Consider the following 27,482-nt stretch of genomic DNA (forward strand, 5'->3'; position numbering starts at 1 on the left):
AATCTAAAAATATGGAAGCATAATAAAGTGAGTGCAAAAACATGTTATAATACATGAGTGATTATCATCCATGTTGAGAGGGGGGGTTTGCAAATGGCCAAAGTTGATTTACATTTTTCCCAAAAATAAAATACAGAATAAAAATTGAGGGTAAAGAGTCATCAATGAAACTTTTAATGCAAACTCACATATATAATTCAATGCTAAAAGAAAGGGAAGGGAGAAATACAAATGAATGGCTAAAAGTGGGTGTTGATGCTAAGCACAAACCATTATGCCTTGGTTAGATAGATATTCATTGATGAGAACATGATTGATTGCTGATGGGAATAGTCCTGATCGTTCACATATTTTCTGGGTAAGGTTTGTTAACCACGGAGGCACTGCAAGAGAGACAGAGAGGCAGAACTTGTGATATCAGCAGGACATTAAGAAACAGTCGCACATTTTTAAGATTGCTTGTAGCAAAACATCCTATCTTATTCACTAGGAAGTTGGATGTGTAGAGTGATTTCTTCCTCTCTTCGAGAGATTAAGACAATTTCAAGAACAAAAAGAATAATGTCATGTAGATTAATGTAAACTTGTTTGCATTATCTTCACAGCTCAACAACACAACATTTTGCAGAAACGTACAAACCCATCATTATCTAGCGTTTATAAAGACAGCACAGTAGTGACAAGGCCAACATTAAAAAAAAAAAATCATAAAATATACTTCAAACAACTGAAACAATAACTGGTGAAAAACAACAAAATAAACTAAAAAAATATAACTATTGCAGGCGTACAAAAGTTTCCTATTAAGAACACACTAGTTGCACCAGGCACAATGACAAGGTTAAAAAGTTTCTCATTATTTCAACAAATGACAGGTCCAAGTGCTCAGTTTTCAGTGCTTGGAAATAAATATGTGCATGCATGTGTGTGTGAACAGGCAAGAAAGACTATCATACATGAAGCATACTAAGATTAAAAAAAGCACATGTTTCCACTTACAAGCTTGAGGTAGAAGCCCTTCTCATGTACTACCCACCTGCCAACAGACATAGATCAGAAAAGCAAATTGACATGAATAAGAATGAAAGCACAAAGTCTACGCCAACCTTGAGTAAATTCGAGAATTCAATCATTCCTGAACTAAAAGAACAAAGTAGTTCTGCTTAGGGACAACCCAAACCTGATGAGTTCCAATAAATTTCAATCCCTTAAGTCCATATACAGGAATTGTTAAATGGTAATAGGCTTGGGTGGTACTTATTTGAGACTTTTTAGGGTTTGGGTCCGGGACAGAGATGTTATATTACCAAACAATCCCTTACCTGTGTGTATACATGCATACCTATTAATTTAATTATTTCTCACAAATTACGTTTGACAACTATTTGTTTGAGATATGGATTGCCATTGATATATCCAAGAAAAGACATCTAGGAACGAGAATGGATCTAATTTGTTCGTGCAGGTCCAGATTTAGTTAATATGGTGTTTTATCCTGCACCCTACCCTACCCATGGTCATTCCTGAATCTATACTTAAGTATATTCTATACTGAAAGGAAAGCATACGTAGAATATGAAAAGTAAGCATACCCCAATTCTGTAGCCTTCTATTCTTCAATGACTTCCACTTTGACGGAGGAGCTGCATATATCTGGAACGAACAAGAAAAAAAAGTCGGAAAAAAAAACCACAAATCCGTAGAACTGCCAGAAACAGAGAGGAATGCTACATTATTGAGAAGAAAATTCTCTTCATTATCGGTGATGAAGTTGGGTATGTATAAAACAGTTGGCAGAGTGCCAACTCTGTAATCAAGAAATTTCTCATTTCCTTCCATCAGTCTGCAAAATCAGGGTTTTCATGTGAAATAACCCGCTCGAAATATTCAACAAAGCTTTGACGCGAGAGAGAGAGAGAGAGGAGAGAGAGAGAGAGATGAGTACAAAAATGAGCGTGAACCTAAGGGGCGCCGGAGATTGGGAACGACACGCTCAGGTAGTCGAACGGCGTCTGCAGCAAACGGATACTCAGCATGGCGAGTGGGGACTCCCGTTTCGGATCCGGATCCTCTGCCGTGGTTTTTTTAACAGTGGTGGGCCATGCATGCATTTTATCCAATGGTAAAAGGAGAAAGATACATGAAAAACGTCTCATTTGCAAAAATTTATATTTATTAAATTAAAATTTTTACGGAGATTTGTAATTTTTTTTATTTATTAAAATAAAAATTTACAAAAATTACAAATTTTTTATGATAATATGTTAATCACCAATTTAAATAGTACATATGCGATTAGATAGTTAAATTGAATATTATTTTTAATTTTTTTATAAATTAAATATTTAAATATATTCTTGACAGATATAATATTAAATTTTTTCATAAATTTTATAATTCTTTATTTGATAAATAAAATATAAAATGAATAATATCCTGACGCCTTCTGAAAAATACTTTTTTAAAAAAATTTATAATTTAAAAAACAAACATTCAAAGTAAATTTAAATAATTAATTTATAAAAAATATTAATATTTTAATATTAAATTTGGATAATATAAATTAAATGTAAATCGTCTAAATTGATGATAAAACAATTTTATTAAAAATATAAAATATGATTGTAAGCTTTGTAAATGAAAAGTTTTCTCATATATCTCTCTTCTTTTTTTTTTTCTTTTTAACCATTGAATAAAATGTATAATCATAATTGTCCACATTCCAACCATTACACAGAAAATCACTATACAAGAACCGGATGATTACAGTTAAGTCCAAAAATTAAACCGACAACAGTAAATTTGACAAAATTTTACATTGTTACTTATACATCATGTGTATTTTTCTTCTTTTTTTTCATTCTATTGCCCAGATCTTGCTGTGTGGATTATCATTACTAACAGAAATCTTGTAAATATTTTAAAAATATCTTTAATATATTTATTTAACACAACTGCATATTCAGAGACTCAAATTTGAGACTTATAATAAATTGGTTCAACTTGAACCAGGGGAGGTCATTGCCAAAACTAAAAAAAAAAATCATTTTATCTAGTAATTTTGACCTAGTTATAACCCAACCAACTTGTAACATCTTGATTTTTTTAGATAAAAAAAAACATTGTTGTGAAATTTAAATTTTTATTAAAAAAATGATGATAATAATAATAATTTATATTATTTGAGATTATTCAGAAATAATAATATGGTTAGACATTTAATTATAAATTAAAAACTTAGGTTTAAAATTACATAAAAAATATCTAGTTAAGATATAATTTTAAGATTTAAAATAAAAAAAATTTGTGTGAGTGTGAGAAAAAAAAAAGAAGGAAAGCAAAAAAAGAAAAGAAGGAGGTTAGTCCCATATCGATTAGATGTGGGAATGAAATGCACCTCCTCATGTATAAAAGGAGGAGGCATATCACGTAGGAAGTGTAAAGAAAATTTATGCAATTTGTGAAAATTACAACTAATGACTTAAGATGTAATTTGTGAAAATTATAAGTAATGGCCTAAAGATTTGAATAATTAAATTTAGACCTGTAGTTTTTTTTAATATAGTTGTGGGACCTAAAATCCTATTTTTATATTATTTTTCTCTCTTCCTCTCACGTTGCTCGCCGTCTTCTCGCAAGGGAGGATTATTTTCTTTTTGTTCAGATATGTTCCAATTTCCTGTTTAGATTAACATTTAAAAATTTATTTAATTACAAAATTAATTTTATAGTTATTTTTCTAAATAATATTAGCTTTCTAGTGATATGATTATTTTGTAGGATAGAGTAAATATTTTGATTAATATTTTTCTATAGGATAGTTAATCTAATGATATGATGGATTAAAAATATAGGTTAAAGCTCTTAGGAATATAATAAATATTATAGAATATTTTCTTAAGGTTGAAACTCATGTTTAAGAATTTTGAGTTAAAATCTAGATCTATATTGTTAAATTTATGTTGAATCTGAGATGTAGGGATGAACCTCTAATTATTAAATACTTATTTAAGTATGAATAGGTATTTTTGAGGTTATAGAAAGGTGATTTGAGGCCTCGGGATAATTTTAAAATTTTTAATTTATTTTTAAACGAATTTTTAAAATATAGATGGATGAAATTGTGATACTAGAAGTGATTTGAGGCTTAAAAATAGTTTATTAGGGTACGAGAATTTTAGAAAAAAAATTAAAAAGTTAAATAAGGCATAAATTTTAAATTAGTGTCAATATGAATTTTAGATCTAAGACTTTCTAACTCTTTAAATTAGAGTTATTTATTAATTTCAATGTAAAATTAATATATAGTTTTGTGAAATAATTATGTAGATTATATTGACAAAGATAGTGATGAAAAAGGAGTTGTGAAGGGGAACTTGCTATTCAAGACACAAGGTAACCATTATTAATGTATTGTGATGGGTGTGTTTGTGAATGGTTATGTGTTGTTTTATTGTTTGAAAAAATTATGAATTATTGAAAATAAATACTGTATATACTTGTTTGAAATTATTGACAAGTGGGTTAAAAATTTATTTTTATTTATCATGATGAGATATTATTGTTCTGATATATTTCTGTTTGGATATTTGAATGATGCATGACTTGTCAGGGTATTTTAATGTATGGTGTTAATGGGAATTTCTGTTCAGTTAATTGTCACCACGTGGTAAGCCCTTATTGGACCCAATGAGTAGTATGTCGCTTGGTTTAACTCACCTTTGGCCGGGTGATTTGGCGTCCGAATATGGCGAAAGGAGGATATAAGGTGCAATCATGCAATTAAATACTTGTTCGGTTTGTTTGAAAATATTGTTCGGTTAAATGTTTTGTGTACCCACTTAGCAATCGCATGATTAGTTACATCCGCATACATCATTACATATTAATTTTTGATTACTGGGACTTTTAAGTCTCATTTCCGTGGTTAACATTTTTACAGGAGTGAGTCCGGCCGAGAAAGCACCAGAGGCGTAACTTTGGTGTATGAGATATCATCTTTTACGTTGCCTCTCATTTTGTATTATGCAATGTATCTTGTGCCAACCTAGAACATTTCTTATTTTGACAACATGTAAACTCTAATCCTTTTTATTAAATGCATTTATATGACCAAGAGAATTATGTTTGTCCCTCTTGATTCATGACCTGATTTAAATATCATGCCATGAGAATCTTGTCTGTCCCTCATGGTTCTAATTACTTTTTGAGATATTTTAAAACCTGTGGTATATTGTCTTGGATGTACCATGGTAGAAATTTTCCTACCATGATAAGGGTATGATAAGGGTTAAATGAAAAAAAAATGATTTATTGAATTAATAATTTGCGCAAAATCGGTTTGTAAATTTGAGGGTGTTACACAACTCTTGAAATTTAACTTGTTGTAATTTGATCCATATAGTTTTACTCGATTGTAATACAGTTCCTAAATTTTAACTCTTACATCATGATCCTTATAGTTTTAACCATTTAAATATTAGTGCCTATATTTAAAAAAATAAAATTATAAAATTTAAAACTATTTAAAATTTTAATATTTACAATATTTATAACAGTTAATTTAAATTATTAGTCCTAAATTTTAACATAATTTTGATCTTTATAATTTTATTTTTTTAAAATATAAGAATTAATATTTTAAATGGTTAAACTATAACGATTGAATTACAAGAGTTAAAGTTGAGGAATTAAGTTACAACGAATTAAAATTTAAAGATTGAATTAAAATTATAAAGATTAAATAATTATTTTTTTTATATTGTGCATATATATATATATATATATATTATATTTATGTAATTGAAGACAATTATATTCAAAATAGACATTGATCCTTTGTTTGGAAATTTGTTTTCTTTATTTTTTTTTTAACTTTTCTCTCCCTTCAAATCATGTCTACTATGAGCACATCGTTGAATAAAAAGTTCAACCTTAATTGATCATGCTATGACTTGTGAGGAACTATTCCACCTCATTAGGTTTGAGCAGGCTAATGCTTCATCGTCAAAACTGTAAGGTGAAAGGGTGGGGGTGACACTATGGTCCACCCGGCCCAGCACAGTGAAATTATTGGGCTTCAGTTGGGCCTCGGTTACATGGGCATGGCTGGGCTGCCAATAACAGACAACACATCGATGGAATTCTGCTTGATCTTGGATTTGCCTTGATTAATGCCTACTCTTGTGTGGGTGTAATTGTTCTCTTTCCAAAGAGTTGTCCTTATTGAAGACTTTACCTTGGAACTTAGAAGGAGCTTTGGACTGGCTATGAATAAAGTGTTTTTTCCCCCTTTTGGCAACACAGGATAATAAAGTCTTCAAGTGAAGGTGATCGACTAAATGAAAACAAGAAAAAAAGATTTACATTAATACTCAAGACATAAATGAAGACATTGAGTAGCAAAAAAATTTTAATGATTTATTTGAATTAATAAAAATTTAAATTTAAGTTGAGTCTCTCATTGATGTAAATTCAAAGATTTAAACCTATGTCATTATAATTCTTTTATAATTTTCTTCCATTGATTAGTCTTGCCTATTTTATAATTATCTCCCGTTTTGTCCTTCCTTATTATAAAATGAAGAAAAAACATAACCATAAGTTTTTGCACTTTGCTTAAATTTTATTATAATTTTTTGCAATTTTTTTAGTATTCTAGGTCCCTATAACACCCCTCGACCTAGAACACCAAAAAATAAAAGTATAGGTATCTAAAATATCTAAAAAATACAGAGATCTATAATAAAACTTGAACAAGGTATAGGGACTCAAAATTATGTTTTCTCTCAAAATCAAGGTAAACTTATAACCATCAATCTTTTACTTTAACTTTGTGTCGTAACTCATTTTTTTTTATTTGAAAACTTTTATATTTTCAAATTTAAACCCATTAATTCAAACACCACAAAAATTTATTAGATTTATAATTCTTTCTATATGAGTGATTTAGAAACACATTGTACTCATGCAAATGATATTAAAAAAAATGACAACAACATCCTTTTGAATTATATAAATAATATTTTAATATTCAAAATGCCATAATTTTTTAAGGTCTTTAAGAACTTCTCTGTCAAAAAGAATTAATATAAAAGATCAATTTTCCTTTTATTGAACTAAAAATCCCAAAGCTCATAACAGATACTTCACGCCTTTAATTCACTAGTTTTATTCAAAAATTTATAACTTTTCTTTCTAAGATTACAAAAATTTAACGTCAACTCATAAGTTCTCATTTGAAATCTTGATATTTTTTAAGTGTTATAAATATTAATTATTATTCACAATTTTATTTTAAGATTCACAATTTTTTTTTCTTAAATTCGTAAAAATTCAACAGTAATTTACAAGTTCGTATTTAAAATCTTAATATTCCTCAAACGTTGCAAATATCAATTGTCATTTACAAATTTTGTTATAATATTCATAATTTTTCTTCCTAAAATCGCAAGAATTCAACAAAAATTTACAAGTTCTCAAGTATCTGTTCTGAAACTTGGGATTGTTATTTTAACTAAGAGTAATTTGGTCTTTTATATTAAATTTTTTAATGATAAAAAAATCTCTAAGAATTTCAAAAAAATTATGACATTTAAATAATTTAAAGAGATTTTAATATTATTTTTTCATGATATTATTATTCCCTGAGTAAATTTTATCCATATAATTTAACAGTGAAAGGGACTAAAAGAAGACAAAATACCTTAACGTTCAAAACGTGCTCAATCATATATGTATCGTTTTCCGTTCATTAATTCAAAGGATTAGAAGGAAAGGACCCACGTTTATGATGGGGGACAATTGTCCCCACTGACCCGAGGAAAATTTACTTAAGATGATCTTAAATAATTTTAATAATTTCTCTTAAAAAATTTCAATTGCCTGCCCTCACTATGAAAAATTTTATTTATTTACTTATAAAAGTTTACTTATTCCATTATCTAACATTATATATATATATGCTTGTTATAAATTTAAATAGCAATAGTTTTAAAATGGAAGAGTAAAAAATTTAGAAAAAAATTGTTTATGAAAATTAAAAACATGATTCTAATAGATATAAAAAAATATTTACATAAAGAAAGTACTTTTTCTAATCATAATGTTATATTTATATATTTTTTAATATTTAATTTTATTCACTTATACAATTAATATAATTTAATAGATATTTAACATTATTTTTTGTAAAAATATTAATATTTATCTTATGTATAAATTATCTTTCTATTGATTAATGTTTTTTTTTTTTTTTTTGGGTCTGTAGACAGGATGAGCATGTGCGATTGTGCCCTGTGACATCATATGCGAAAGGCACATAAGAGCAAAGACAATAGGAGCGAAACTAAAACGTCCATATCCTAATTTCAAATAGGGCCCCATTTATGAATTTGGATTCGATTAATATCTTAAATTTATTTATTCAAATGTTTTAATTATAATTATTATATTTTATTAATATTTAAAAATTATTTAGATAATTTTTTTAAAAAAATTCAAATCAATTCTCATTGTCAGCACACTTTTCAAATATGTTATTTTCTCCAAAAATTTGAAATTTTGTGAATCTAATAGCTGTTTGAACAGTTGCTATTATATATGAGAAATTCATTGAGTTAGTATATTTATAACATTCATTAAATTCAAATCTTATATATACTACCAATTTCGTTTCGTCAATAATTGCACGGAAACCTCTTTATATATTCAATCAATCATTTCAAATAAGAAGTTTTAACTTCTAACATGACCGCATTAGCCACACTTCTATCATTATATTCATCATTCAAGAAAATTACATTTCTATAAAAGCATTTGATTTTTTTTTAAAAGGTTCTTCATGATTAAATAAAGTCATGCCCTTGATGATCCAAGTCTTCGGTTCATCAACTACTTTGGAATTACGGCCGGCATAGGTTTTGTGAAATTATACAAACTAGAATTTGGAAAAAAATAATTATGTAAGGTTTTATATGTCAAATTATCATATTAGATATTCTCTCTGTTCAAAAATATAAGGCATTTTTAATTGAATATCTCTTTCAATAAAGTGGTTACCTATTTACCTACTTTCACACCATATCTTTTTACATTAAACACCCTACAATAAATATAAAATTATTATCAATGAGGACACTTAAAAAAAAAAGTAATGATTATATATCGAAAAATTAAAATGCCTTATATTTTTTAACATCCAACTCCTCAAAAAATACCTTATATTTTTAAATGGAGGGAGTAATTTCATGAAAAATGAAATATATTTTAACCTATATATAACTGTTAGGAATTATATATATATATATATATATATATAATGGGGAGCAAACAACCGGAAATTAGGCGAGGGAACAAATGAATAAGAGGAGTTATTGAGCTTAATTTTATCCATATCAATTCAATTCCACCCATGGATACTTTGACACATAACAATATCTTATATATGGCATATTTAATCTCCTTAATTAGTTTATTATCTAAATATATATATATATATATATACATTCTCCAAGTTTCATGTCGATCGAGTATAGCGAGTGATGACAATATTTGGACTATTCAGTTATTAAATAGTGAAACACTATCACATGAAGTTTTCAAAAATAAGATACGATCTGGTTGAGTTTTATGACGATGTATTGAATTTTTATACTGATTGAATAATACATCCGTGTGAGACTGACCTCCTTTCAAATTTATATGATGATATTCATTAATTTATGGACATTGAATCCATTGATAAATTCAGATTCCTCACAAGAAAAAGTAGTGGTAGAACCAGCCATGGCCCCCCCTCCCAAGTACAGGGCACACATACATTATTATAATACAATTACAAAGACTTGCATTATGTATGGCACACAAGGTAATAAGGTGTTGATGTGGCACTGCAAAGGTGATAAGGTACGCATTTAGCTTTGAAATAAGGATTGAAAACTATAAATTTTTAATAAGAGTGTTGCCTATCATATTTTTTTATGTTTCACACACACACACACTTACTTTTTTCCTGTTCATATTTATAAGGCAAAAGATAAGATTTTTTTTTTACTCCTTTGTTCTTATTTATAGGATAGAGAGAAAGTATTTATTTTAATCTTATTTATAAAGTACTTCAATGATGACTATATCCATCCGTACCATTTTATCCCAATTAAATATTGAAAAGATTGTTATATGTTAGAGTATTTTATTTGTAAAAATATATATATTTAATAGGAATAAAGTTAAAAACTTGATTTCAGTGAAAATATTAAAAATGATTTATAAATAGAATCATAAGAATATACTTATAGGTATGCCATTGACTTTTTATCATAAGGTTATCATTTTATCCCTATTAAATGCTGATGCATGTTATCAAAACATGTATATTTAATAAAAACAAAGTTAAAAGCTTGTTAAATCTTCATACATAATTAATGAATTTTAAAATTTCCATGTGTTTTAGTGAAACAAGTTAAAAATAATTTATAAAGGAGAATATAATTTTACTTTACCAAAATTGTTTTCATATATTATGTAATTGTTTATTTTCTATTAAATTTTTTTGGCCCCTCTAAAAATTGAGCCTGGTTCCGCCCCTGGGTAGAACGAGTACTCTTCCTTCCTATGCGATAACGTGGTCCAGGTGATAGAGATATTGAGCTATGAGCAATGTCCTTGTTTTGCATTTGAATGTATATCTAATATTATACAAAAAATTTTATGAAGCCTATTCATAAACTATAAACAATGCTCAGACTTGTTATTTAGCTTTTATTTCGAGTTTATCCTCTCATGGCTACTGTTGCTTGTTCAAACTTTGCCATTGTAACTTTCACTATTTGTGATATGAAACAACCAAAAACTCAGGGAAAAGACTATTCTAAGATGTAGGACTCTGAAGGGTTGAGATGGAGTCTGCTTACACGATTAGAAAAATTGTAAGTTTATCTTTAAGGGTAAAGCTTGTAATTGGCAAAACGATATATTGTTTGATATATCAGAAACATAAATATGAAATGTTTGGCAGGTAGAAAAATGTTTTCTACACAAAAAAATTTAATGCATGTACCTATTCTTTCCAAACTACAATATAATAGCTTGATTCAAAACATAGGGTATTGAATAAATGTTATGTCTATATACATATATATTCAATTACATCCTTACTTTATTGAATAATTAATGAAAATATTTTGAATAAGTCAAATGTTTTATTTATTATATTTAAGGGCACCATTGAAAAAATGTGAAATTTTTTTAAAATCAAAATCTTAAATAATTTTTAAATGTAAATTAATTAATAATAATTTACATTGTGATTAAGAGAGAGTATTTTATTTTCCCGATCTTTGCTTTCAGAGTTCAAACTTTATCTTCGACCAGTAATTCAATAATTCAATACGGATCGTTCATTATTGACAAAGGCATAAAGTGTTCACCTGTTGCACAATAAGAAACCACGTGCGGAAGATGGAAGAAGTAACCCTACATGCATAATTATTGTTTGGTGGCATTCTTATCCATCTGATTCTTTTCACGTCACTAAAAACTTATAGAAAAATTCTTCCAATAAAAAAAAAACCTAAGAAAAATTTAATCGTTTATTACAAAGCATTTCGAGCTTCACCTCGATCACTCCCTCGCTGCCTCTATAAATACAAGCATCCGAATTCCCATACACTCACACCCAAAACCAACAAATCAATGCATAGCCACAAATCAATGGAGCCTCCTGCATTCCTTTCTTTCCTCTTCTTCCTTCTCCTCGCCTTCACCACCACCACCGTCTTGGCGGAGGTGGTGATTGACTCCGACGGCGATATAATGAGAAACGGCGGCACATACTACCTGTCACCGGCTGCTCCTATTGGAGGTGGAGGCATTATAGCTGCTGCCATATTTAACCAGGAAGATCCTAAAACCTGCGAAGTCGCTGTGGTTTCAAAATTGGACACTCAAGGATGGGAAGTAACCATATCTTCTCCTTTAAGAGCTGGTTTCATCTCAACCACGTTTCCTTTGAACATATCGTTCCCTCATTTAGGACGTAACGTCTGCACCGGCGATTCAAAAGACTGGGTCGTCAAAAATTCCCTTCCTCTTGGACAGCCTGTGATGATTGGCAGTGCAGAAGAATCGGATGCTGCTTCTGTTCGTGGTTGGTTCTATATCAACACCTACGAATCAGAAAAGCATTACTATAAGCTCATCTTCTGTGAGCAAGGCAAAGTTCACTGTGGAAACATCGGGGTCAAACTCGATAGTGAAGAACGACGGCGTTTGGTTGTCACCGATAAGTACCCACTGGTTTTTAAGTTTGACAAGTTTCACCAAAGCTTCGCCTCCGATCTGTCTATGGTGGTGTGAACTGTGAACCTCTAGATCCTGGAGATTCACAACAACAATAATAATAATGTAACAGTGATGGTGATGTAATTAATAATGTGAGTGTGGCATACTTGTCGCACTTTCAGAGACCACTATTTTATGTAGTTGTTTATCATATGAATAAAAATTACATTATCATCATCAGTTAAATTTCTTGAGACACTTCAACGCCACTGGTATCATAATGTTAGGCTTTGCAAAGAGGAAGGAATAAAATAAATCTTGTTTGCAACATTATAGAGCCTCTTTGGTTGTTGAAAAGAAAAGAAATGGAGTGGATATATAAAATAAAATTGACTACAATAAGGCCATGGATTGATATTAATGTAAGAAAGATAAGGAGAGGAGAGAAATGGACTAATAAAGAGGTAGGAGTCTAGATTGATGGCCTTATTTATGCCAATCTCCATGTTTACATTTCTATCAACAATATCCATGACCTTATTTTATTTTGGGGAGAATTTCAATAAAGAACTCTTGATCAAACTTATTTACATTCAAAGCCTTTGGGATATTGATTTGATATTAAATTTTTAAGAAAAATAACACAATTGCCCCTCCTTTAAAGTAATATTAAAATTTTCCTACTTTGTTTGTTAATTGCTCTACTTCACTTATTCATTTATTTACAGAATGTTGTTAATTGGCCTACTTAACTTATTTTCATTTTAAATGTTTAAATCATCTTAAGACAACTTATTAATTTTATACTATATATTGTTTATTTACTTACGGACTATTATCAATTGCCTTACTTCAGTTAATAATGTGATTAATAATGTAACAGTGATGGTGATGTAATTAATAATGTGAGTGTGGCATACTTGCTGCACTTTTATTTTATATATTTCTTGTAGTTGTTTATCATATGAATGAAAATTACATTATCATCATCAGTTAAATTTCTTGAGATGCTTCAATGCCACCCGTATCATAATGTTAAGCTTTACACAGAATGTTTACATTTCAGTTTCTCCACACTTGCCTCTCCTTTGCACGTCATATCTCCTTATTTCAGTCAGAGCCGTTCAAAATGAAATCAAATTTGGATGGTTTTACTATACAACGAGGAAGGAACCCGAGACTTGGGGTACGGTAGACAAGAGGGAAGACAACCAAATAAATACGTTCGATGCTATATGTGAATCACCAAACAAATTAGAAGAGGATCGCCACAAAGATATCGAACGTCGAAGAGAACACTGAAGAAAGAAAGGAATGTTGAACCCTATGCATCAGAAGAGATCAGGATGAGAGCCGTGACCAGGGGCGGAACTAGCTTTAATAGTTAGGGGGGCCAACTTTTAGAAAACAAAAAAAAAATTATAATTTGGAAATATTAGATACTAGATTATGTACAATTATATGTACATTTTAAAAAAAATTTAAAACGTTCAAAATGGAATCATATAGCATACTTATGTTCGCTCTGATCCCTTGTATTATAAATTTCTTTTCAAAAATAAAAGTTAGTCTAAATTATTAGATACCCAATTAAGATTTCAAATGATACTTCATTTTTACTCTCCATAATTTTAATGATTTTTTGTAACTTAAACACGGCATGATGAGGTTCTCTTTAATTAATAAGGGTATTAGTGAAATATTAAAATATTTTGTAAAAATAAAGCAATCTAATAATTTTTCTTAATTTACATGAAAAAATGTTCAGAAGTGTATATAAAAGGTGCATTTTTTAAAAGCCCTACTTAGTCTAAAACACCTAATAATTGATTTTTCAACTACACTCCTATTTTATTTATTACTTTTTAAAAAAAACTATGCATTGAAATTTCAATTATCATTGTTAAGACACTTATAAAAAAATTTTAATGAATATATAACTGAAAAAATGTACACTTTTTTAAGAGATTAAGATTTAACTAACTTTTTTATAAAACGGTATATATAATTTGTGTATATGTATGTGTTTAATATGAAAGATTTTTTTAATTGTGGTGTTATGTTTTACGCCCCTTGCGGGACACGCAGGTCCACCCTTAGCTGTGATATCTGTTAGAACTCAGAAAATTTAATCTGCGTTAAATATGCATACTTTTAAAAGTAAAATACTCTAAAATTTAATAACTTTTTCAATATTTAATAGAGGTGAAATGGTAAAGATAAATACAGCAAGATGCTTTACATGTAGGATCAAAACAAATATTCTCTTCCTATTTTATAAATAGGATAAGAGGAGTAAACAAAAAATTCTCATCCTTTTGCCTTATAAATATGATCAAGGAGAGAGTGTGTGTATTAATCATAAAAAAATATGATAGGTAACACTCTTAAAAAAAATTTATAGTTTCCAATCTTTATTCCAAAACTAAGTGCATACCTTATTACCTTTGCAATGTTACATCAATCATCGATCTCTATAGTTTTATCTTGTTTTATTTTTAATTTTTATAGTTTTTTTAGTGTTTTTAATTTTTATAATTTCAACAAGATTAAATAACGTTTGTTACATAGGTCACTATAGTTTCAATGTTTTCACTTGTTTCAAATTCTATTTGGACTAAAAACACTAAAAACAATACTAAATGGATATAAAGCAAAATCCGATAAAATTATAGAAACTAATAATTATGTTTTTTTTAAATTAAAACTATAAAGATAAAAAATTATGTAAAATTGTAAGGATAAAAGGATTATTTTTCCCTAAATTTAAACATGAGTCATAGGCGGACAGTAGTGGTTCGGCTTTTGTTCGTTTTAAGCAAATTTTTGAGTTCAAGTCTTGCACACACACATATATAATAAAAACTATTACTTGGAGAACTTTGTGTTCAAGTTTAATTCAACTTGATATAGATTAATCAAGGATTATGACTCTCGAAAACTATTAGGCATAAAAAAAATTAACATTATTAATTGATGAGTGGGGCAAAGCATGTCAAGATATTTTTTTTTAACAGATGATGATAATGCAATATTTATTAGTCATGGAGATAAACTGGTACATGCAGTAGTGGTCTACGAAAGTGAGAGCAACGAGTATGTCTCACATTATCATCATCATTATTTCTAGTTTCAGACGTTCACAGTATAGTTCACACCACCATAAACAGATCGGAGGTGGAGCTTCTCCTCCATTCTTTGCGAATGGTAAAAACCAGTGGCTCGTTGTCAGTGACAACCAAACGACGCTGGTTCTGTTTGTCGACGTGGACCCCGACATCTTTACAAGCGTTTTCTTCCTCGCAGAAGACAAGCTTATAGTAATGCCTTTCCGAAACAATAAGCTTATACCTCTTGATAAAGAACCAACCATGAACAAAGGCATCACCAAATTCTTCAGCACTACCGACTATCACAGGCTTTCCGGTGGGAAGGGACGGCCTCGTGACAACCCACTTGGATTGATCGGCACAGTTGTTGGGTGGTAAATCAGCGAACGATAAGTTTAAGGGAATGTTTGTGGTGAGGAAAGCGATTCTTAATGGAGATGATATGGTTGTCTCTCGTCCTCCATTGAAGGGATCATCAACCACAGCGAGTGTGCATGAATGTGCATGCATAATGGGAGAAAATATAATCCCACTTCCTCTAACATGAGAATTAGGGTTTAAGTAGTATCTCCAACCATTTCTCACAATGTCACCATCAGTGTCGATCAGCACCTCCGCCGTGGTAGTGGTGAAGGCAAAAAGAAGGAAAAAGAAGGATGAAAATAATGCGGTAGGCTTCATATTGTTTGGTTTTGGTCGAGATTCAACGAAGAAGAGAAACATCAATTTATAGAGGAGGCAACCATGAGTTATATTAAACATTGATTTACAATAAAGTTTCAAAATAGAGAATTTATAACAATGAGGTTCTCAATAATTTTTTTTAAAAAATAAGTTATAAATTTTGATTTAAATATTTACAGTTAAAAATAGAAATCTCAATTGCAAATTGAGATTTATATTTTAGAATTTAAATATCTTATTTGCAATTAAAATTCCTGAATTTGTAATTGTTTGAATATTTAAACTGATTTTACAAAAAAAAATTTATCTAGGACAAAACTATCATAAATTCATTGTTTTGGGACTTTAATGTCATTCCTCCTAAATAAAAGATTAAAAGCTATACAAAAGCATAGTACAATAATTTTCTTTTCTGTGACAAAGCCAACTGTTAAATTAACCGCTCAGTACTCAGCCCTTGTTGATAAGCATATGTGAGGAATTGGTGCATCTTCCAATTCCATAATCATCTTGGCCAATACTTAGGTCGAGGTAAAGAACCTTTTTTTCCCTTTAATGCAGACCATGTAATAAATTTGACGATTGATGAAAGTATTTTTTAAAAAAATTCAAAAAGAAATTTTATATTCTCAATTTAAGAGGATTTCGAAAAAAGAAATCGTCGTCTTTGAATTTGTTTATGATTTGTTTCCTCTATATATCATGCGAAGCAAAGTGATTCAGAGATATACAGTACAATTATCGATATTATTCCACAATTAATCGTAATGGCAAGAGTGATACGTCTTGTCTTCTGTGTTTTTAAAGAATGAAGGCGGGGGATTTAAATCCTTTAAAATTAATATTCATGAATTCCTGTAAATTTATTATATATATTTTTATTCATTTTATTATTTTTTATAAAATATAAAATTTTTGCACTTTTTTTAAAAAGTAAATTTTAGGAAATTCACATATTCTTCCATGGAAGGGACTGAGAGACGAGGACTTGAAATACATTAATCTTGTCATTGTTAATGAAGTATCAATGTCAGCTTTCGTGCTAACCTTACATTCTCTGTTCGCTCATGCTTTTTCCGTGGCACCAAAATCAATATCAACATCAATATTAATAAAATGTAGTGTAGATAAACGACACAAGTGTTCACAAGTCATTTTTTTTTTGAAAAAGAAAAACTAGCACGAATCCCATGAGATACACACATAATATAATAATTGAACCAAACTCAATCGTTTACAAAGCATTTGAAGCTTCACCTCGATCACTTCCTTGCTTTCATGATGATAAAGGAAATTAGATTAAAGATTTTTTTTTAAATATCTTAGTTACTACTCAACCACATCTGTTGAACTTTTGGCCATCCTTAAAAGCTTTATTCTTTACTAAGATAACAAATTTACTAAGGTTGCATTTGGATGAGTGAATTTAAGTTAGAAATTTAAATTTAAAATCTCATGTTTTAAATCTTACATTTAAAATTCATAAATTCTAAATTCTTTGTTTGGATAATATAAAAAATTCTAAATTATAATATTAAAAGAAACTTAGAAGACTGATCAAAGTCGATGATCCGAATGGCCAACTTCCATCAGGATTAAATAGCAAAGCCTATTGGGACTGCAGCACCAGTGATGATTGAGACGGGACAGCCGACTTTCACTAGGACCGGACCGATGGCGATAATAGGTACTAGATGGCTGCCTTCCACCGGGATTGGATTGACTGTGAACATTGGGACTTGATCGACTGCCTCCCACCGGGACCTGACCTATGGTGATCACGGGGATTGGACATCCTCCTTCCACTGGAACTGAACAATCGACTTCTATAGGGATTAGATCGACGGTAATGACTGGCATCGAACGTTGACTTCCACTAGAATCGTACTGATGGTGACCACTGGGACTGGACCAACTACATCTAGTAGGACTAAATTGATAGCGATGACCAGGATAGGACAGTCGACTTCTACCAAAATTGAATGGCCGACTTTCATCAAGAAGTAGAAGTTAGTTGTTAGGTCACTGTTGTCGCAATTGGTTTGATTTAAGTGGAAATCATTCTTCTGGTCCCCATTGTCGCCATCGGTTTAATCTCGATGAAAGTAGGTCATCCAATCCCCATTATCATCGTTGGTTTAGTCCCGCTGGAAGTCAGTTTTTCGATCTTGGTAGTTGCCGTCAGCCATCCGATCTTTATCGTCGCCATTGATCCAGTCCTGGTGGAAGTTGGCCACCCAATCCGGGTGGTCACCGTTAGTTCAATCCCAATAGAAGTCAATTATTTGATCCTAGTGATCGCCATCAATTGAGTCCTTATAGAAATTGGCCGATCGATCCCTTCAGTCTAGTCTCAGTGAAAGTTAGTTAGCCAGTCCCTGTCATCACTATCGGTTCGATCCTGGTAGAAGTTAGCCATCTCGTCCTAGTCGTCGTAGTCAGTTTAGTCCCAATGAAAGTTGGCCACCCCATCCTGATTGTTGCTGTCGGTTGGGTTCCAATAGAAGTTGATCATCTAGTCCCAGTCAACGATGATGGCTTGTTTCTATCAACTTTTGTAGTTCGATTCAATTATCATTAGCAAGTCGATCAAGCTTTTGTGAATTTAGGTCAAATTGTAAAAGAGATTGAGTTAGGATTTGAAATAATAGGAGTTTAGAAATGATTTCAAATTATAAAGAAATTAAGGTAGAATTTGGTTCCAAATCCATATATTTTTAATTTTCTAAACAATGAATTTAATTCAAATCTAAATCTAAATTCAAATCCATATGTATCCAAACATAGTATAAAGTCAATATTTATTCAAACTTCCTTGAAGCTCTCTTGCTTATCCAACACGATTTCAACCAGAACCATCATTTCTCAGAATCCATCAACAAGATTGGGAATCTTATTATAAGAGACTTGATGATAACTATCAATCATACCTTTATTAGAAAAGCAAACAATTGCATAAACTGGCTTGCTTGTTAGGTTTTGAACAGAAATTTAGACTTTACAATTCTTGTCAATTCGTCTCTTGGTTGTAGGAGTCTTTTAAGCTTTGAAATAACTTAATTGTTGTTTCTTGCACTGTTTACGGTGGTCTTGTTATTTAAAAAAGGGGCAAAATACGTTAACGCACAAAACGCGCTGAATCACAAGTATGATTTTCCGTTCATTAATTCAAAGGATTAGACATAATACATGAGCGATTCTGCAGTGTTCATCATATGTGAAGGATATAATAAAACCAAACGGGACTAAAAAAAAAAAAAGCGTGCATATCGCATGTGTTTCGAATTGGACCCCATATATTATCAATTTCAGCCAATCAATAATTGCACGGATGCCTCTTTTTATAAATTAATCATTTCAATTGAAGAGTTTTAACAGCCACCAATGCATTGCCACATAAGCCGCACTTCTATCATTCATTGAATAAAATTATCACATTCATAATAGAAAAGAATATTAAGTAAAAAAAATCTTCCTCATAATTAAATATAATATAACAGGGACGTGCTTGAAGAAGATTTGAAGCTCAAAACAAAAGTATTAGTGAGGCACAATGTGTGTAATTGCCTCTTTGAAAAAAAAATACCCATCTTTATATTGTTTTTCCTGATTTTTTGAACTACAAAATTATATATTAAAGTTTTGTCATCAAGAAATTCTAATGAAAAGCCAAATTGATCTTATAGAGACAGAGACAGAGTTGAAAATTATCCCTTACAAAGTGTTTCCTGTCCTCCTCCATCTTAAATATTCTCGTAGTATGTGAATGATAACTATGACATGTGGTGGCAATAATTTTTTAGAAAAAAGTAATAGAAAAATCCAAAAGTTATGGCCATTGAATCGATTGATAAATATTGCAGATCCCTTACACAAGATAGGTAAATTATTCATGGAATTGATATTTTTCAGCGAGGTTTTCAATTTTAATTTGTTACACACACACACACACACACGTTTTTACCGCCAAGTCCAACTCAAGTATTGCCTTCTGTTTTTCACATAATTGTTTAAAATTAGTGACTTAAAACTTTAACTGTTAAAAAGAGACAGCATTACACTTAAGCTTTGCCTCCGATCAGTCTATGGTGGTGTGAACTGGGAAACGAGGACGACGACGACGTGAGTGTACATACTTGTTGCACTTTGTAGACCACTACTTTATATGCAGTTGTTTATCATATTAATAGATATTATATAATAATGTTTGGGTGATTCTGCACATATAATTGGAGAGACATGTTGCAGAAAAGAAAATCTTGTTTGGAACTGTAAAGGATATAACTCTTGTTTGTTTAATAGTTTATACTCCAATACAGTGAAAAGAGATCGCTGATGGGCTTCATATAATGCATGTACATGTACATTGTGCCATTCATGTTGCATTCATACACTGGACTTGCTTTTATGATGCTTCTCCACATAGAAGGAGATCATCCGCAAATATCAAACGAGAAATTATAAGCCCCTTACGAGTCACATTTGTCAAAACTCAATATTATAATGAAAGGGACTGAAAGAGACGAACATTGATATTGTCACTGTAAAAATCAATGAATTATCAAATAGTCTGATTCCCTCCTGAACACACTATATAAGTCATTTTTTAAATTTTACTTGGTCCAAAATATAATACATTAGGTAGGTATTATTATATAAATATATTTTTCAATTACATCCTTATTTTATTGAGTAATTAATGAGAATATTTTAAGCAAGTTAAATATTATATTTATTACATTCAAGGGCATGATTAGAAAGATGTAAAAAATTTTAGAAAATAAATATTTTAATTTTTTTAGAAACATAAATTAGTTAAGCCATATGTTTGCTCATGCATTTCACGTGGCACCAAAATCAATATTAATATTTGATAGAATACTCTTTTTGGACTATAATATAAGACATGTTCTAGTAGTTTGGTTCAAAATATAGGATATTAGATAGTTTTATAATTATTTTTTCAACTAAAGTCATACTTCATTTATTACTCTTTTTTAAAAAATAATGTATTAACATTTTAATTATCAATAATTATCAATATCCAATCCCATACTGTGGTCCCAATGGGAGAGAGCTGTTCAAATCTCTCTCTCTCTCTCTCTCTCTCTCTCTCTCTCTCTCTCACACGCACACACACAGAGAGCCTATTTTAAACTTTATACAAATATATATATATATATATATATCACTCTCTCTAATTCTTCTTATGTTTGTATAAGTCGGAATGCTATTCCGTTAATGCTAAAAACATATCAAAGATTCAGGAAATGTATTTTTTTTTAATTGTAAAAATTATGTTTACTCCATGGAATCTAAAAATGACTCACATTTTATCATTTTATAATTTGTGAGTAGAATAATTAAAAAACATTTTAATAATTGAAGCCATTGGAAACCCCAAATCAATAATGTGCATGTAGATGCATGTATAAGAATTAATTGCATTTAGATATGACAATTGACTTAAAATCCAAAACAATTAATTGAAATTTAGTGTCATAAATATTCAAATATAGAGTACAATAGTCAAAGGCCTCCAAATTGTTGGTTGTAGTATAAATTAAGCCCTCCTGATATTCTTCATCCACACTAAACTAATTAATTCACAACATACAATTCTTCAAACTCTTGTTAGTTCGATACAATGGCGAGGGCGGCTTCAACCATCAACTTGGCTTTTTCTGCTTTCATGCTTCTCATCATAACATCAGGTAACTCAATAACATTAATTAATTTCAATTCATCGGTTCCACTCGTTAATCTTTCATTTGGTTAAGGCCAATAAATATAATCAAATATACATGTGTTTGTATGGCTTGGGAATTAATTAGTGAAAGGATATTATATTGCAGGTTGGTGTTCAACTTCAAGAGCAGCAAGAGAAGCCAGAGAAGGAAGCGCAACAAATACATTAGGGTGCGTTAAAGATCAAGATTGTCTTTTAATTTGTAGTGTTTGGCCTGGAGGTCAAGGCTGTCCTCATTGTATTAATGGTTTATGTTCCTGTAAATGTCTTCCAAACCCAAACTCAAACCCTAGTTTGCCTCTCAACAAACCTTAGGATTTCTTGACGGTTAATTATATCCAAAACAATGTTCTCTATTTATAAACAAAATTTTTATTACTTCTTCTCAAGTGAAAAAAAAAGTTTTATTGTGCGTAAAAAAATGCAGAAGCTTCATTTAATAATATATATACTGTCAAAAGCCAACTATTAACAGTTTGTCTCAAGATATTCCTCCAATGTTCAATTATCTTGCTGCTCTTGAAGTTGAACACCAACCTCCAATATATTTATAACATATAGGCTTCTATTTATAACCCACTGTTAGGGTTATTTTATTATTTAATTTAGTTTGAGCAAATCCCTAAACCCTAGTCACCTATATACAATCAGCTAATTCGGGTCGTACTCACAACAAATATACGCTAACTCAATCTATAGGCCGCTATTTATAACCCACCATTAGAACTATTTTATTATTTAATTTAGTTTGATCAAATCCCTAAACTTAGTGACTTAGATACAATTAGCTAATTCAAGCCACACTTCTGAATGGAAATTAGATTTAAAACAATTTCTATAAATATTATATATATATATATATATATAATATCTAACAGATAATGTAATGTTTATGCATATGATAAAAAAGTAATTAAAGTAGTGGGCAAGAGGAAACTCTGAATTCTCCTCTTGTTGGTAGAGAAGGAATATTTATTTTAGTCTTATTTATAAGGCACCTCAATAATTATTATATTTATTTTTATCATTTTGCTCCTATTATATGTAGAGAAATTTATTAAATATATTAGTATTTTATTTTAAAGTAGATATATTTAATAGGGGTAAATTTGAAAACTTATTAAATTTTTAGATAGAATTGATGAGATTTAATATTTTTCTTAATTTCAGTGAAAATATTAGAAATGACTTAGAAATAAGATTAGAGAGAATATATTTTTGAACAAGATTAGTGCTTTGGCATCTGATTGAATGATACATATCCGAGTGAGACTGACCTCATTTTTAATTTACATGATATATTCATTAATTTATGGACATTTTTTCTGGCCAGAAAAAATTATGGCCATTGAATATTTTATTGATAAATTGAGGATTCCTTACACAAGAAGAAAGTAGTGGCGGAATTCGAGTACTCTTCCTTCAATTCTCATATGGGAATTTGGTCCAGGTTATATAGAGATATTGAATTATGAATAATGTCCTTATTTTGCATTTGAATTTATATCTAAATATTATACAAATATTTTTTTAAGCCACGTTACTCATAAACTATAAACAAAGCGTGACTCATCACCCTCAGGCTTTGTGTGTATATATGACACCCACTTTCTAGTAAGAAAGATAAATTATTCATGGAATTGATGCTTTTGAGTGAGATTTTAAACTTTAATTTGTTAGTTTTATATGTTTCCACCACTAAAATCCAACTCAAGTATTGAATGAACTTTGATGAGCATGTCAACTCAACGCTTAACAAAATGGTGAAATAATGTAGCAAATAATCCATTAAAACTAGTGTAAAATTGCCACTCTGATGAATAGCATTATCAGATGCATAGAAACACAATCAAGAATTTGAATCTCCGAGGCACGTTCCCGTGACACACCTCTTGAATTTAACAAATTCAAAACTCAAAAGTAGCTTAAAGAAAATAATTATGAGATAAACCAGAAAAAAAATATAAATCAAGATCATAACAAGGCAAAGAAGATCGGTAACCTGCTGGCTTTGATGCCACAAATTAGAAAAACTGTATTAAATTAGTTATATGATTTCACACATGCAGAGTACAGTAAAAGACTTCACTAGACGATTTGGTGATGATTTGAAGTAGAATCCCTAGCAATAGGGATTGGGAGAGATCCGTCGCGAATCACTAGCTAGGGTCTCAGGGAATCCTCCTAAAGCATAATAATTTATCACATGCTAACTCAATTTATAAGCACCTATTCATAACCTACTATCAGGACTATTTTATTATTTAATTTAGACTTAATAAATCCGAAACTTAGATACAATCAGCCGATTCGGGCTACACGCATATATTTTATTATCCTTAATTATATCTCATAACTTGATGATATCTTAAATTGAGATATTATATTTAAAATAACTTCTATAAATATTATATATATATATATAATATAATATCAAACAGATAATGCAATGTTTATGCACGTGATAAACAAGTAAATAAAGTAGTGGGCAAGAAGAAACTGTGGGAACGATGACCAAAGAAATAAGAAAGTAGAGGTAGAAAAGAGGCAGGTAAGTTGTGAATTGGACGTGGGTTTGGTGAGAACCTTGGCTAGAATATAAAGTTACAAATTTATTAAAAGCAAATTACAAAATTGAAAATTGAACTTGAAAATCCCAAAAATTTGGCACTTTAAAATTGGTTGAAATATAATTTGAATTAATTGATTTCCTTGAGATTAATATGTCATTCTCCCTTGTATTTATTGGGTGTCGGAATTTTCACTTGCGGCATACCCCTCTCACATACCCCCCCTTCCTGTGCCTCTGCGTTACTGCGTCCTGTGGGTGCTTCTACTTCCTTAGTACTTCCCCCATCAGTCTCCTCCCTCTTGCCAAACACACACACACACACACAAACATTTAATTTTTATAGTGATTCTTCTATCACATGCGCCTCACTTCCTTCGCTACCTTATGCCTCAACCATTGGCGCTTTTCCTTTCTTCTTCGCCATGACAAAAATTGCGATTTCAGATGAACCCTACTATAGACCTCTTATTGATTTTTTTTTATTTCGGAAAAACACAGAGCGAGTATGAAAAATAATCCCAAAACCATTCATTTAGGTGAATATCTAGCCCAACATTTTCAAACCTACAAAAATAAGCCACATAAGTGTAAGACTAGTCAAATAATAGCTGGCATGCCAGCTAAGCAATTAACACCTCAAATAAACGGACATTAGAGGCAATAGAAAAATTTGTCACTTTTACAACTATTCATGTTACGTTATAAGTATTTATGTCTCTTTACCTTATATAATATAAACTCATCTATCACATGATAATAATAATATAATATTAAAATATGAAGAATATCATATAACAATATATATAATAATACAAAACCAGCAACAATATCAAAGAAAAGATGCGAAATATCATAATATAAAAATAATATGATAATTCAAAATGATATGATAATAGTAGAAGAAGCAGACTATTCACCAAAATCTAGATAATATCAAAACAGTACTTGTGGTAATATTCTTTAGAATCAATTTCCTTAAACAACGAATTAAAAAAAAAAGCACCAAAATTTAGATCGTCAGAACCGTCATCTGAATCAACAGGAAGGATATAAAGGAAGCAATGGGATATTTGGATTCAATAGAAAATATTTAGATAGGAAGCAATCCAGGACGAAAAATTAATAATAAAAAAGATTTAAAAAAACCTCAGATTATGGGAAGAAAAACAGAGCACTAGAGAAGAAGAACAGAACACTTCTGGGGGAAAAACTCCACCATAAATTGTTCACCAGAGAAGAAGTAAAACGGAGCACTATCATTCACTGGAGAATAAAAATAGAGCACAACAATGATAATCCAAAAAAAAAAAAACTTTGGTGTATACTTATATGATAGTTGATCAAATGTATAGAGGCCTTGGTACATATATACTTATGCGTGAACTTGAGCAAATAGATGAGTTTAGAGAAGAAGTGATACTGGACAATATCATTCTGTGGAGTCACAAAATTTTTCTTTTAAAATATGTAGGAGATTGTTGGATATTTTAAATAGTTTAATGATATTTCAAAAGGAACATTTATTTTGATTAATAATATTAATTATCATTTAAATCTATTTAATTTGTAACTTATAACTTGCCTAATGTCATTTAAAATTTTTTAATTATATTAATTAGTGATAATTGCCTAATGTTCATGAGCTTTTGCTTATAAAAGGTAATGCAAATCACATAGTGGGTGCTACTATCCCAGAACTTTGGGCACTCTCACTCTCCTCTCCTCCCTCTTCTTGTGTTTCTTATGAGTTACTCCATGATTTTTATTATGATGTCACCTTATTCATTTTATAGAAAGGTTTCACTTAATCTTGAAGAGTTCCAATAACTGTGTTGGAATTGCTCTTAAAGGTAGTGTCCTTGAAAATAATACGAAATAGATTTTTTATAGGATATGCCAGTAGAGCAACATAGCACAGTTTAAGAAAGTTTTGAATTTGAAGTAGGAAATGAGGTAGACATTTATTACATAATGCTATTTGGCAGATTTGGATAGATTTTGATTTAGTGTTTCTTGATTTTAGTTGTAATAAAATTCTCTGAATTATTGATGTAATGGATAGCATGGATTTTACCACGTGGATATAAACACCCAATGCTTGTGGTTGCTACAGACATAGAGTTCAAATCTGAGTTATGAGGAGCTGCTTATCAATTTCAATTATTACCATTACTTGTATTTATTGGGCGTTGGAATTTGAGAGAATGATAATTAAGGACCTTTTAAGAATATTAATCTCAATTATGAATCATGAAATTTTAAAATTTTAGTTAAGGACCATGGTCTTTAATTGTGATAAAAAAATATAATTTGTGAAGTAGGATTCACTAACGCAACTTGAGAATTCACTAATTCAACTTGAGAAAATTACTAACGTATATTGTAAAAACATGAAATTTTACTTAGAAATGAAATGTTTAACAAAAAGCGCCACTTAAAAATTCACTAAGTAGATTTAAAAATTTTTTTAATGTATATTGTAAAAAAATGAAACCCTACTTTAAAATCATTAATAAAAAGTAACTTGTCCAAATTGGTGTTTTTTATTAAATAATCGATTCTCAAGTGAAGTTTAATGTTTTCACAATATACGTGAGAAATTTTTTTAAGTCGAGTTAGTGAATTTTCAAGTGACGCTTTTTATTAAACAATTGATTTTCAAGTGGAGTTTCATGTTTTTACAATATATGTTACAAATTTTCTCAAGTTAGCTTAGTAAATTCTCAAGTGACAATAATAAATTCTACCTCATAAACTATATTTTTTTCATCACAATTGAAATTTTAAAATTTTACGATTCGTAATTGAGATTAATATTTTTAAAAGGTCCTTAATTGCCTTTCTCCCTTAGAATTTTCACCTGTGATATGCCCCTCCCACATACCCCCTCCCTGCCGTACCCTTGTGTTACTGCATCCCGTGGTTCTTTCTACTTCTTTGGTACTTCCTCCACCAGTCTCCTCCCTCTTGCCAAACTTATATATTGATTTATTTTTAATTTTTATATCAATTAAGTTATTAATGTTATAATATAATTTAGATTTCTAATTAATCAGTATATAATTATATAAATATTAAATGAATC

The 27,482-nt window shown here is 29.9% G+C and overlaps 3 protein-coding genes across 3 annotated transcripts; 1 reads left to right on the forward strand and 2 right to left on the reverse strand.

Moving 5' to 3' along the window:
• Positions 1-224: 224 nt before the first annotated feature.
• On the reverse strand, positions 225-1,936 carry LOC129299795 (uncharacterized). Its single transcript, XM_054938269.1, has 4 exons — positions 1,732-1,936; positions 1,593-1,653; positions 1,037-1,135; positions 225-383 (listed from the first exon to the last, which is right to left on the reverse strand). The coding sequence occupies exons 1-4, from the start codon at positions 1,837-1,839 to the stop codon at positions 259-261; spliced, it is 393 nt and encodes a 130-aa protein (XP_054794244.1). The 5' UTR covers positions 1,840-1,936; the 3' UTR covers positions 225-258.
• A 9,776-nt stretch (positions 1,937-11,712) lies between these two features.
• LOC129299796 (kunitz-type trypsin inhibitor KTI1-like) lies at positions 11,713-12,357 on the forward strand. Its single transcript, XM_054938270.1, has one exon. It carries the CDS (start codon positions 11,713-11,715, stop codon positions 12,355-12,357), a length of 645 nt encoding a protein of 214 aa, XP_054794245.1.
• A 3,077-nt stretch (positions 12,358-15,434) lies between these two features.
• LOC129299798 (trypsin inhibitor 1A-like) lies at positions 15,435-16,115 on the reverse strand. Its single transcript, XM_054938271.1, has one exon. It carries the CDS (start codon positions 16,113-16,115, stop codon positions 15,435-15,437), a length of 681 nt encoding a protein of 226 aa, XP_054794246.1.
• Between the last annotated feature and the right edge of the window lie 11,367 nt (positions 16,116-27,482).

This window comes from Prosopis cineraria, unplaced genomic scaffold, assembly GCF_029017545.1.
Source record: "Prosopis cineraria cultivar Desert tree isolate PC_DT_omini unplaced genomic scaffold, ASM2901754v1 PC1303, whole genome shotgun sequence".
In the NCBI taxonomy this organism is placed as follows: Eukaryota; Viridiplantae; Streptophyta; class Magnoliopsida; order Fabales; family Fabaceae; genus Prosopis; species Prosopis cineraria.